This window comes from Mustela erminea, chromosome 2 (genome assembly GCF_009829155.1).
Source record: "Mustela erminea isolate mMusErm1 chromosome 2, mMusErm1.Pri, whole genome shotgun sequence".
Taxonomy (NCBI): domain Eukaryota; kingdom Metazoa; phylum Chordata; class Mammalia; order Carnivora; family Mustelidae; genus Mustela; species Mustela erminea.
This window is the reverse complement of record NC_045615.1, coordinates 132,092,553-132,106,459: the sequence shown is the minus strand read 5'-3', so window position 1 is coordinate 132,106,459 and position 13,907 is coordinate 132,092,553. Positions and strand designations below refer to the sequence as shown.

General features: G+C 44.4%; 1 protein-coding gene and 1 long non-coding RNA gene across 26 annotated transcripts in view; both read right to left on the bottom strand.

Moving 5' to 3' along the window:
• The window catches only part of LIMCH1 (LIM and calponin homology domains 1), a 326,817-nt gene that overhangs the window by 79,901 nt on the left and 233,009 nt on the right, over positions 1–13,907 (bottom strand). For 9 of the 25 annotated variants that reach the window (XM_032334168.1, XM_032334160.1, XM_032334159.1 and 6 more), the window contains exons 7-9: positions 7,713–7,908; positions 2,449–2,701; positions 1,009–1,275 (exon numbers count right to left, since the gene is read on the bottom strand). In XM_032334168.1, the coding sequence (XP_032190059.1) occupies positions 1,009–1,275; positions 2,449–2,701; positions 7,713–7,908 (716 nt within the window). Of the gene's footprint in view, positions 1–1,008; positions 1,276–2,448; positions 2,702–7,712; positions 7,909–8,296; positions 8,547–13,907 lie in introns of those variants that run through there. The other 16 variants (XM_032334174.1, XM_032334171.1, XM_032334170.1 and 13 more) reach the window with 6 other exon arrangements.
• Positions 11,311–13,764, bottom strand: LOC116585024. The gene is made up of 2 exons (XR_004283435.1): positions 12,999–13,764; positions 11,311–11,743 (listed from the first exon to the last, which is right to left on the bottom strand). It is a non-coding gene; the product is annotated as an uncharacterized LOC116585024 (long non-coding RNA).

Below are 13,907 nucleotides of genomic sequence, written 5' to 3'. Positions count from 1 at the left end.
TTGGATCTGGCCACCTGGTGGGCGTTAACTAGGCTCTCAGACCAGCAAGTCACTTATTCTCACTGATCCTCAGTTTATCTTCTTGAAAATGGGTATGTCACCTACCTCTTCCAATTAAATGGAACAGCAGATGGCAAAGAAATTTTAATGGTAGAACTGTTATGAATTTTGATTTGTCAGATAAATTTTGGTCTCATTATGATTTGTTAGGATCTTTGTGGTTATTATGCAAGAAAAATTAACCAGCTTCTCAAAACACTCCCTGAACTTGTAGAACTGTAGATTTCTGTGACCTGGACTGCTGAAGATTTCCATCACACATGTAATATGAAATCATCCAGATGGATGCTGGTGTCTTTGTTACAATCAAGAGAAGGAATTACTCCATTCTTTGTTTTTTGAGTCAACGTGCTTTAGGAAAGGAGTCAAGTTAAGTGCAATCTTACCACTCCCTTGGGACAAAGTAAGTGGGTTTTTGTAAGCCAACCACTCTGCTTTCTTTTTTTCATTTTATTTGATTTTATTTCTTTTCAGTGTTCTAGAATTCATTGTTCATGCACTCCACCCACTGCTTCATGCCCAACCACTCTTTCCTAAGAGACCGCTCCCCATTTCAAAGGAACTATTTTCCAATGATGTGTCAGGTAAGGTAAGAGCCATTTAGGAGTAGCGTGAAAATTAACAAGCCGCAAACAATTGAAAAATAAAATATTATTGCTAGGTAAATCCTGCAGCCCACAAATGACTAATTACTAATCCTAACGGTCTAATCAAGCAGCAAGAAGCTCACTCTTTGCCTCCATTTAAAATAACCAAGTTCTTGGCGGAGACATGCCCCCGGGGGCAAAGACTCACAGCTACTTCTATTGCTTGAGGAGGGGGTAAGAGAGCTGCAGAGGGGAAAGCAGGAAGTGGGAAACAGGATGGAAACTCCAACAAGCCAGACGGACTCCAAAATCCAGGCATGCACAAAGGCAGCCAGGCCAGCCTTCGGCCTGCAGAGCTAACCTGGAAAAGCGCTGTGCCGCGGACATGACCTTGATTCCAGCTTGTTCTAGCCTTCTGCGCTTTTGGATTTCAACAGCATCTTTTCCTTCAGACTTGGGAGCGGGGGCGCCCACAGCCCCCTCTGGAGAAGGCTGTTCCTGACCCCGGCCCGTGGGTAATTCTAACCCACCATCAGAAGGCTTCCCACCAGGATCCACTGGGCCGACTGGGTCCTCTTCGCAAGGAGACCCCACTTCACTTCCCTCTTCCTCTATTGCTTCAGGATAGCTAGTGAGTTGGACAAGACGGTTTACCAAACTGAAAGCCTGGGCCAGGGAGCAAGCCACATGTCATCTCCTGGTCATTCTGATACTACTTTTCACTTAAAAAAAAAAAAAGTTATAGCATGCAGTACGATCCTGGTCATGTGAAGAAAGTCATATGCTGCCATTAATTTGTTAAGAAATACAATAAATACAATGCATTATAATCTCAACAGTAGGAGCTCTTTCAAAGCTGATATTGGAAGGCAAAAGCCTTTTCTGCTGGAAATATAAAAGTCATGATTTATTGAATCATCAAAACTTTTAATAAAGTGTCTATTCGATGAAATTCATAGATAATAACGGTAGGTGATTAGAAATAAGCATGCAGTGATCGGAGTGGTTTTGCTCAAAGGGTTAGACTACATGGTAAGTTTCTTTTACTGGACTCCAAGGTTCTTGAAGGCAGGGACTCTATTTACTACTGGGTCCCCGGTGCCTAAAAGACAGCACCTAGCATGTAGTAGGTGTTGAATAAAAACCTGCTGACTGACTGAATGCATAAATATAAAGACATGATCAGAGCTTAGGGGAAATCCCTGCTTGCTTCTCCAAAGAGACGAGCAGCTCAATGTATCTTTCATTTACTAGGAGTTTCTCTCCATGTGATTCTGAAGCACGTCTCATGCAGCTCATCCATACTTGAGCTTGTATCTAAATAATCATGTATCTAGATTTAAGAAAAAGTTGTCTCGCAGGAAGATACGGCTTTCTGCACCAAATGTAACGGGAGCGGGAGTCAGGCAGTCTCCTCAGAAAGACATGGATGACAGATCTGCTCTCCCTGTCCTCTCACTAGAACCGGTTTCAAAAACGTGCTCATTTGACAAGGATCTGTTGAGTACCTACTGTGTGGCAGGCACCACTCTCGATGCCTTCACGAAGCTTAGATTCCATCATCACAGTCTCTCTCCAAAGATCCATCCTGCCTCCCGCCATTTGCAATCTTATGTCAAAAGTTCTAGAATGGTTATCTGAGCTCAATGGTGTGCCAAAGAACCAGCCTACCTCCCACCATTTGCCATCTTACATCAAAAGTTCTGGAATGGTTATCCAAGCTCGATGGTGTGAGGGTGCTCTCGTCCCTTTACTGCTAGTGCTCAAGCCAGGACTGGGGGCAGCCTAGCTCAGGCCTTACCTGAAGGGCCTCTCCCCACCGAGGGGGGAGGTGGCAGTATTCCAGCTCTTCCGATTTTCCTCTCGTTCTGCTTTCTTCTTCCTCAGAGGAGCGGGGACGTAGGCCGTCTGATTGCTTTTGTTCGGGAGGTACTGGTTAAAAGGCACTGCTGATTTCGGCTCACCATGGGAAGTCCGCCTTGCAGACATGTCATCCTTCTTCACATCCGGCAGCTTCCGGTGGGGCAAGTCGGGTTCAGAGTCACTTCCTCTCCCTGAGGAAGAGAGGATGGGTGCTGAGAACGTGTGTGGGGCTCACAGAAAAGTTCCTGATGACCAGTCAGGATGTATTAGGGATGTGGTAGATCTGTGGGTTCTGAGATCCCTTCCTTAAATGATTCACTTAACATATCTTAAATTAGTCTATTCTGGGAAAAGCTCTGAGCTCAAATCAGGGGGAAAAAATCTAGTTGAAAAAACAGAGGTAAGCTGAATTGTATCTGAGAATTATGACTCATAACACATTTGCAGCAGAACGAGAGGCTACTAAGATTCTTCGAATCTTGAAAGAAAAGACATAAATCAACCGATGGAGTTTTTACTGAGCACCTGTCGTGGCGTGTCTTACACTGTGCTAGATATTCACAAATAAGAATTATAAAGGATTCTGTTTTATAAAGGAAATGTCATAAGATGACATTTTGTCTTGGAGGTACCTTTTTTTTTTTTTAAGATTTTATTTATTTATTTGACAGAGATCACAAGTAGGCAGCAGGTGTTGGTGGGGGTTGGGTGGAGGCGAGTAGGCTCCCTACTGAGCAGAGAGCCCAATGTGGGACTTAATGCCAGACCCTGAGATCATGACCTGAGCCAAAGGCAGAGGCTTAACCCACTGAGCCACCCAGGTGCCCCTTGGAGGTACCTTTAGCCAGTCTATGAAATACCTGAAGAATGTCAGTTATCTTCAAGGAGCCAAGACAGATAAGAAGAATAGGAATTCAGAAAAGTGGCAGATTGAGATCATACCAAGGGTTTGCCTTTCAGGAGGTGGTTTGATTTTAATAAGTGAGTATTCCTTTACATCAGAGCTCTTCCTAGTACCCATAGCCGGAAGCCATCTTTTCTTCCCATGAACCCCAAGGCCCAGTCTTTTCTTTTTTGGGGGCACGCTACCCTTTCGATCTTGTATTATTTATAGCATTGATCACAGCGTCTTCACACCCAGTGGGCATCCTCAAATCATCCAATGAATAAATGAATTGGTTTGACTTCAAGAGCGTTTCAGGCAATGCAAAAGAATTGAATGTTGCCCAACCAGTTTGGGGGGGCAAGAGCCCCAATAATTATATTGTATCCCTGTTTCCTGTGTCTCATCTCACTTGACTGGTAAGACCCACGAGAGTGAAGCCGTCATTAAAACAAGCACTACCATTACAGAAGCTGCCACGGGAGAGTTGGTTGGAAACTCTTAATTAAGGAGAGCGATCTGTCCCTAGCAAGCTGTGGGCTCTGAGGCCGGTTCTATCACTCTTGCCCATCCTCTTCTGTAAAAATTGGAATGAAATGATCTGCCCTGGAGATCAAATGATTTAATGGCTTTTAAAAGACTTTACAAGTTCAAAGCATTGACCATAAACAAGTTGCTCATTGTTGTGGAGGAAATATGCAGTTATGAATTATTCATGGCACTTGCATTTAGCCTCCCTTCTGAAGTTTTGACCATTTCGGTGCTCGCTGGTTTTTGATTCCTGGCTTAGCACCTTCCCACTCCGAGTCTTGCGTCAAGGGTATCCATCTGTCTCAGTGTCCCAGTGAAATGTTTAGAGGCCCCTGTGAGATGCTTTATAAACAAACGCTAACACTACCTTCCCTTGCCAGACTCTCAGGTTTGTTTCCTGGTTTGATATTATCCCCATTTTACAGAGGCGGAAACCGAAACTCAGAGAGGCAGAATGACTGGTATGCAGTAGGTCAGGACTTCCGATTTCCATTCTCCAGACCCCCGCCCAAAGCTCCTTCCTGTGTGAGGCGCTTCTCTTGGAGAAATGTCCAAGAGACATTTCTTAAAGCATCCTGACTAGGGGAAGCACTATACTTTCTCAAATAAATGAATGAAAGAAAAGGATTCTTCTACTAACTGTGAGGGCTTAGTAAAGATTCAAGTGTTGTCTCCATTTTCTGATGCCTAAAATCCTATCATCTTTGAACCTTCTCTGTGTACAGTATCTAAAGACATATTATCTGTAATTATCTTAGTGAAAGTCTCAAAATAGGCTGTTTAACACATACACAGATCTCTTCCTTCCCACAGTGACTCTTTGATAAATACCTTCAAGAGACAGTTCAAGAAAAGTTACTTTGCAGATGCCCGAGGTGAAGAGACTCAGTTGAAAGAAGAAAGTTTTCTGGACTTAGAAGCCAGGGTATAATTTCGGCTCCGCCCTACTAGCTGGAGGGCAAAATTTAAGCCCTCCGTACCTCAGAGTCCTCACTGGACACGTGGAGACAATACCACAGCCCTCACAGGTCATTGTGAGGATTTAAAGGGATGGCGCAAAGCACTTAGAAGCAGCAGGTATGCCACACCCTTGGTAAACACTGGAAATCTTCTCGAAGGCCAGAACTTCAAAGACTTGGACCTCTTCCTGAAAACACAGATATATACTACAGTGGCTTCTCTATTGATGCCCAAAGTAAGGAAATGACAATACAGCACATGACGATGATGACATTACTTTATCAAAGTCTGAGCCTACCATTTCAGGGAGACACTTCTCTCCCTTCCAGGAACTAGGAGGGAGCTTTCTTTTATTCTCCATATTTTGGCCATCTACACCCCTAGCCCTTGGCTTTCTCAACTTCCTCTAACACTTCAATTTCTCTCATTCCTTCTTTCTCTCCTTCAACTCATCTTTTCTATAAAAGAATATCCATTTAACAAAATGTATCATATTTCTAAACTGTGTTCTGAATTTTAAAAGCATCGGAGTCAAAGGGTTTGTATTTCCTCTTCAGGGAAGTCTATTAAGTGGCTTCAGGAGGACACTAGGAGACGTGAGGGGAGAACCGGCACCTGTGTAGCAAGACAGGTTGGCGGAATCACATAGCATCCTGACCAGGTCACTCTCAGGTGCAACCTGTAGAATCGTGGCACCTCTTAGGAGTGTGGCTCTTGACTGTCCCCACTGAACGGGTCAGTGGGCCTCGATAATATTAAAATATTGGCCCAATATGTAACTGGAGAATTTTATGCTAAGATTTTCCCTAGTTGATTGTGAGTCCTTAGGAAATAAATTTTTAAGACTTAAAAAAAAAGAAGTTCTTCTAAATTTGAAAGTGGCAACCTTATGGATTAACATCATTAAAAATATACCATAAATTCTAATAAAATACAACATCTATTTGAATAAAATTATACTACTTTTAAGGCAGATTTTTAAAAGTGTGTGTGTGTACGTGTGTGTGTGTATGTGTGTTAAATCTCATTAGGTCTTGATGCATTTTCAAGATCATAAGCCTGTAGGTATTAGGCTGCTTGGTAAAATGGACACTGTTCTGTGAGGCTTGATTTCCCATTATTCTTTACATGGAAAAATATTTATAAAAAGACTCTAGCTTATCAACCTTAATTGATGCAAACGAAACTGTGCCTCAGCACATATTAGTACAATATTAGTAATTACCATCTCAAATCCCTTCAAGATGTCGCTCATTATAAAGTCTAAATCCTCGAAGCCGTGACAGAATATAGGATCTATGTTACCACTTACAAAACCAAGAGGAAGAAAATAATATTTTTTTTAAAAAAGCAATCAAAATAATATGAAATGGTCAGGTTCAGACATGTTTTGTGAAAGGAAATCTACCTTTCGGTTATATTAGAGCTCATTTAGGTCATGTACTTGGTATTGTAACTTCTAATACTGTGGGTGGTACTTAAAATGGCATAGAAAATCTTAGAAATGTTTTTCAAGCAGCTCACAATGCACCATGGAATTCTTTTGGAGTCACATACTATGTGGCCCTGAGGCTAATCTATTTGTTGGAAAGCTGAAGTACTGAACAAAAAAGCATTAGTTAGGTCACTCCAGAATCTAAAAAATTTATTCGGTAAACAGAAGTTGTGGGCAAATTAGGTTTAAGAGTTTAAGTTTTGGACTCACACTTCTTTAGGCTAACATTGTTCTACTACTTAATGACAGCGATATTTGTCACTTAGGAACTTGAGGACAATTACTTAACCTCTGCACGGTTCATCTGTAAAATACAGATAAAGAATGTCTCACAGCCCAGGGTGGGGGTCGGGGGACTATGTACCTCTTTCGTGCTCTGGACTAAGGACTAAGTGAGATGCTAGGTGTCAAGTAATTAATTCAGGACCTAGGCACATAAATACTCAAGTATTTTAGATAGAGTTTTACAGCTGAAAGGGATCTTTCAGCCATTTAAGGGAATTTTCGTCTCAGAGATAAGCTATAAGTGTCTAGAAGTATTAGCATCAATCAAGCAATGCATTAAAAAAATAGAAACAAATAAAAAATACCCCAGCAGCCTTAGTGCCTTCCTGCAAGTTTATATATGCAGAACCAAGCCACTTTCCCTTCCTAAAAGTACAAAGCTACAAGCTAAGTGACATAAACAGCTGGAAAATACATATTAAATTTACATCAGGTTGCATGACCACAGATTTTTAAAGAAAAAATGATCATTCCTTACAGGTGACAAAATCCACAGGATTTAACTCAAACCCAGACTCAGAACAAACAGGCAGTCTGGGTTGTGTACCTTGGGGGGGCCACCCGCACAGCTCCAGGCAACGGTCAGGTATCAGAAGCATCGCACAGATTGCCAAAACCTTGCCAATTCAAGCTTCCCGTGTTCCAGCACCTTCCTAAGTGTGTCTAGTGCATTTCCAGCTTGCTGTAAATTGCTTCATTTTCACTTCTGCCCTGTGGTACTCACATGCTTCCCTTCCTCATACCCAGAGCATATAAACCTTCAGCACACTTTATGAGCTAACGGCCAGCGGCATCTTGATTCACTGAGACCAAGGGGGGGATGAGGTAACGTATTTTCCAAGGAAAGAGAGGCTCACTGAGGCAATACTCAAACCACTGGTGCAGCCAAGCCAAATTCTAAGGACCACGAAAAATAATAATAAAAACACTTCTCTCCTCCCAGTTTAGAGTTACCGGGTCCCAGCAAGGTGGATATGGAGCCCGCCTTCTGTCCACGGGGGTGGATGTTCCAATCTAAGATGGGCAGTGCACGACATCTGCAACCTACCATCGCTGCTTCCCCTGAGGACTACATCTGGTGAAGGGGTCTGCCGGGAACGGGAGCCGAAGGAATCCAGGCTGTCGAAGGAGTCATCTCTGCCGTGGCGAGGGGGAGACAGGGAGTCGCTGCGCTCAGAATCCCAGCAGTCTATGTAGCCACTGTCTCGGATACTACGTTTAGGACTCTCAATGTCGTCGGTCTCCTGTCCAGAAATAAAACGAGAAGGATTACAGAGACACTTGAGCAACAGATGGAGAGCCTACGATACGAGGAAAACTGGGCTCCCGGGTGGACTTCAAAAGATCCCGCGTGTGGTGTCGGTATGGAAAAAATTATGGCACAGATTATCATCTACAAGCCAGCATTTCATCCTTCTGCCCTTCCCGCTGCCACTTTCCCGAACAGAAGATCATGCACATTTCAAAAGATATTAAATAAATAAAAATAAAAATCCAAGCAACTCCCAGCCTACTATGTTTAAAAAAAAAAAAAAAAAATAGAAGGAACGAAGAAGAAAAAAGCTCATTAAGTTTGGAGTCACAAGAGTACAGTGACCGACAAAACCCAAACTAAACCCCAAAAACCTTAACCTTGACCTGTCTTTCGGAATCCATAGCCGCATGCCTGCTCTGGGACCCGGCCCCTGGTTTTCGGCCGCACAACTGCTCCTGGTTAGGCTAGCTGGCCAGTGCACACAGCATGTGTTTTTGCCGTGGAATCAGTTCTGTAAAGCCTGGAGCAGCACGCGTCCGTCTCCTGCTACCTTGGAGGGAAATTCTTGCTCTGAAAGGGAGCTGTCTTTCCGAGGCAGAAAGTTAAAAAAAAAAAAAAGGCAATGAAAAATATGCAAAATGCTTTTCCTGATGCCTCAGAAGAATCCAGGCATGCTCTCGCTCTCGGCCAGCTCTTGGCGCTGGGGGAGCTGGAAGCACTCGCGGCTGACCCACATGTTCGGAGCACGGAGAACAATGACTGTCTTTGACAGCCTGTGATTATAAATTCTTTCCAGCGCAAGCAGCACATACTAAAACACTGAAACCCCAGCAGCAGAAAGGTCAGTCAAAGCCATCCTCACCCTCCTATTATAATAAAACCCTTGTTCCCGCCAGTGTCGTCGCATTCATTACAATTGTCCGGGCTGGTGAAAACAAAAATAACTCCGGTCACTCAAAGATAAACCTCAACTTAATCTCCTCCAGACTGTCGCTTAAAAGCCGGGCTGCGGAGGATGCCGGCAGAGGGGCACGCTCTCATCGGCAAAGACTGGAATGTCACCCCCCGGACGTCCTGGGACACTCTGGAAGGTCCCCTCTGCATTCCCGGTAGAGAGGAAAAATAAACAGATATTCTCTCCCTGGTAGCAATTTTGGAAACTGCTTGAACTGAATGATATGCCCACTGGAGCCTGTGCTGGTTTTCTCCATTTTCCCCAGTGTCCCTGATACACTCTCCCCGCAGGAGGCATTTGGAGGGGTTGGGGTGGCTGTAATTTGCAAGGAACGTGGTGTGGAAGTGGGGGGGTTGCCTGGAGAGAAGGGAGTGGGAGACAGGAGAGCAGGATGGAGAGGAGCAGCCTGCAGCCTCCAACAGAGGCCCTGATGAGGGCCCCGGAAGATGAGGTTGTCAGACGGCCTGGGTGAGTGCAGCCTTCTAGACCCTCCTTTGCAAGGCAGAAATTCCAGTTATGGAAATTAAGGTTGTTTACTTTTAGGTTAAAAGTCAACTGGGACATGAACAAAAAGCCAGGCCTGAGTAGCTGCAAAAGGAAGAACTCACTAAGTAACTGAAAAGTAGACATTTGAATTAGATATGGTTTTGTGTTTAATTTCTTTGGAAATGCAAGCTATAATCGTGGGTTACTTATTCACCAAGAATAGGCCAAATGGCTAAAAAACATGAAGGTCACTCTTGTCGAATACTTACTATGTGTCTAGGGCTACACTGGGTACTTTTTGCACAGGTATTTAATCCTCACAACCCTACCATGGTGTGGTTACCACCATCCTCCTTTTTCAGAAGAGGAAAATAAGAATCAGAGAGGTTAAGTAACTTGACTGAGGTCACACAGGAAGCAGCAAAACTGTGATTCTAACACAGGATTCCATCTCCAAATCCCAAAGGGTAAAACCTGCCAATGTTTGGTCATCTTTGGGGTGCTCACAGTCACCATTGCCAGCATCACCTCTTCCAACTACAGGACATTCACTGCCTCCTTGTTCTGTGAACGATGCTAACCTGCGTCATGCCCCTTTCCTCAATGCTGTTTATGCCTACTTGACCAAGCTATAAATACTGCAAAACAGAGGCAGCTTAGGGCAGGTTAGAAGCTTAGGGCAGGTCTTAGAAGCACTCCCGACTGGGTTTAAGTCTTGTCTCCTCCTCCCATCATCTGTAAGACCTCAGGTAAGTTATTTCAGTCTTCTTGCCTGATTTCAGTTTTCTCATCTGTTCAATGGAGCTAATAACACCACCCATCTTGCAGGACTGCTGGGAGGGTTAACCATGTTAACATACAGAGAGCATTCAAAAGAATGCCCAATGCAGAAGAGCTCAAAAAGTGTTTTCTATGGAGGGGTGCCTGGGTGGCTCAGTGGGTTAAGCCTCTGCCTTTGGCTCAGGTCATGATCTCAGGCTCCTGGGATCAAGCCCCACATTGGGCTCTCTGCTCAATGGGGAGCCTGCTTCCCCGCCTCTCTCTCTGCCTGCCTCTCTGCCTACTTGCGATCTCTCTCAGTCAAATAAATAAAATTTTTAGAAAAAAAAAGTGTTAGCTGTGGGCTCTAACTATTTCCATGTATTTGTTTGGGTATGTAAATGTCAACATGTATCACACAGATTTTACGAATGTAGTTAAGGACACAAACTATATATGCACTGATCCTCTTCTATCTCCCTCTCCATTTGTGCCCCATAACTAGATGCCCTGGGCCTGGGTTCCCATCAGGGAGGGCAGATCCTCAGAGCGAGGCCACTGGTTATGTCTAGAAATGACACAGTGTTAGGAGCTGCTTGGCTCAACGTGAAAGACTGGATTTTCAAGAAAATAATAATAATCAGAAATGCTCCTCCAGCGGCCCAAATGTCTTCCCCACCCGTACTACAAACCCACAAGAGAACAGACAGAAAGAAAAAGTCAACATGTCTTTTGGAGCTTCAGCTGCTTTCTCACAGCTTGTTATGGGAAAGAAAAACAGAAAAGCCATTCTGCTCACGACTGTGTAGAAAGCCAAGAGTAAAACCGCGGATCAAGCAAGAGCTGGAAGCCGAAAGGCATGGCTAGTTTGAAAAGCGAAAAACAGGCCACCCGTGGTCCCCCTTGGCCAATCCGGTCCCTTAGAACCTCAGGTTTCCGAGGCAAGAAGCTGGTTCTTCAGCCAGAAGTAAAGACGGGGACGTCAGCCAGACGGGCAATTTGACCGGGTTCCCTCAAGTCACCCAAAGTTAAGAACAAAAGCTATAAACCAGCACAAAGGCTAGTGTGGTCTAAATGCTCCTTTGGTGGGGTCTAGTTATGTCTTCGATGCTTTTTATCCAGGATCCCAGGAGCATTTCACCTTCTACAGGGAGCACTTTAGGGACAGGAGACAAGACCCAAATCTGTCCAGTGTGCTAACTGCTCGCTGTTGTGGTAAACGTGTGTTCATGAATGTGGTGAGAACTAGCAACGTCTATGGTGCTTTTGGATTGTTTCACTCATCTGTCCCTTTCTTACCCCTCTTTGTCAGAGATAATGAGAACCAGCGAAGGTTGCTGGGTGACTTATAGTATCTGAGAAACTCCACAGGCTTCAGTGTTACCGCTCAACATTTTCTGCTTCCTGTGTGAATTATAAAGTGGCTAAATCCTATTCTGGAGTGTTTTAGGGTTCTGTTTTTCCAGTCTGATGACCTATCTGCACCTGCCACACTCTGGTTGGGGAAGGTATTCACTGCTCAGATATTTACCGAGCACCTTCTATGTGTCCGAGACGGTCCTTATGCTGGGGACACAACATTCTGCAAAGTCAATAAATACCCTGTCCTCACAGGCCTTGTGTTCTAGCAGGAAAGACAAAGATAAACAGAAAAACTGATAAATGAATACAAAGTTGGGTGGTAAGTATTATGAAAAACTAAGGCAGGTTAAAGGAAGAGAAGCTGACGTTGGTTGTTGTTTTAGGCAGAGATCTGTCCTTGCCCATCATAACCCCCCTCTCTACCCCCCCTGTTCTAGCTAACACCCCTCACCTCCTGAAACGGTAATGTATAGGCCAATCATGGTACCCATTACCCCTGGTCGCAGAGACTGGTTTGGGACGAGGACCCCCACTGGGCCAGAGTACACCCCTAGGAATTTTACAGCTGGGCCTAGAAGGAAGAAAGCCCTTGCTTTCTGGGCAAGGAGCTAGAAGCAGGTAATCCTAGAGATGCTGTTGACAGCTGATGCGAGGCAATCTCAAGGAGAGGTAGGAAGAGCTGAGGAAGAGACATAAAATGGAAGAACCTAGACTGCTCATTTTTTAGCTCTGGTCCTCGAGATTCTAAGGCCTCCTTAGGCCCCATGATTCTTCCTTCAATCTCAATGTTCTCACATTTATGCCCCTTTGTTCCACTTTAGTGTCCCCTCTGTTGGAAGACCTGCTCTGACATATCCGGGCTTACTGAAAAGCCACTGTCACTTTGCTTTCGGGGATCTTTTTTTGGCATATAGCAACAACAACCTGCTATGAATACCCATTATTTGCCAGACGCTTATGCTAAGGGCTCTACACGTGTTTCAAGCTGAAGATTTTTAAATTATTTCTTAAAGATTTAATTTATTTATTTTTGAGAGAGAGAGAGAGAGAGAAAGGGTATGAGCACGGGGGAGAGGGAGAGGGAGAAGGAGTAGTAATCTCCCCACTGAGCAGGGAGCCCTATGTAGGGCTCGGTCCCAGGACCTTGAGACTATGACCTGAGCCAAAGGCAAATGCTTAACTGACTGAGCCACCCAGGCACCCCTACAAGTGGATCATTTTTTTTTACATACATTTCTCTCACTAGAAAAATGAATATAAAATATTTCTGGCTAGTCTCCTTTGTGAAAGAAAACATTTTCATTCCAAATTTGTTACAGCCTGTATCTGTGCCGAAGCAATTCTAGTTATCTCTGCAATATCTGCTCCCCATTTCTTCCCCAGTGAAAACACCCAAGTTTTTAGCTGAAATACAGTCTACCTTTCCCAAGTCTTTCCTTGCGGGTAGGTAGGGATGGGTAACCAAGTTTAGGTCACTAGGATGTGAGCAGAGGAGTAATGTATGACTCAGCACACACGTGTTTAAAGGGAGGGCAGAGGTCCTTCTCCTCATCCTGCCTCTCTCCTGGCTCAGCTGTGGATATGACGGGTAAAGCTGGTACAGCCATGGTGGGAGTTGAGAACCCAAGGACAGAGGATGTTGGAGTCAAAGGCCAGAAGGACCCTGGGTCCCTGATGATCTCCTGCCCACTGCTCGTGTTCAGGCCTCTTTTATGTGAGTTCAAAATAAAATTCATCTTATTTAAGTCACATTTAGGGTTTTCTGCCTGTCCCAGTCAAACCCAACTTTAATGGATAAAATGAGATAATATCTATTCCAGATAAACTAGTATCTCCAGGCATTGGATCTCTCTATCTGTGAAGTTCAGGTCAAGGACTCTCTACTTGATTCAGAGCCCTGGGAGTACGACAGCTGGCCATCCAGTGAAGCCAGCTGTGTTCGGTGATACGGAGTACTCGCTCTTGTCCTGTGAGATTGTACTATGTGCCTTAAAGAAAGGGAACAGCTGTTAGCAACGACTGGTCATTTCAAGGCAGCTGATGTAACAAGGATTAGCTCAGTATGGTCTCAACAGAAGGGGAGCTGAAGGAACCACAGCCGCTCAGAGTACAGAGGAGCTGGGCCAGTGGTGCGAGGGACTGTGACGGGAATGAAAGAGGTTCCAAGGGGATCCAGCAAAGAAAGGGACTGTAAGGAAGGGCTTTTAAGACGAAGCATGAGAGACTGTGGACGCTGAGAAACAAACTGTGGGTATGGGAAGGGAGGAGGTGGGGGGTGGGTGAGTGGGTACTAAGGAAGGCACATAGTGCATGGAGCACTGTGTGTGGTGCAGAAACAATGAATCTTGGAACCCTGGAAAAATAAAAAAAAAATCAATAAGAACTAATAAATGAATAAATAAATAAATAAAATCTTTTTTTTTTTT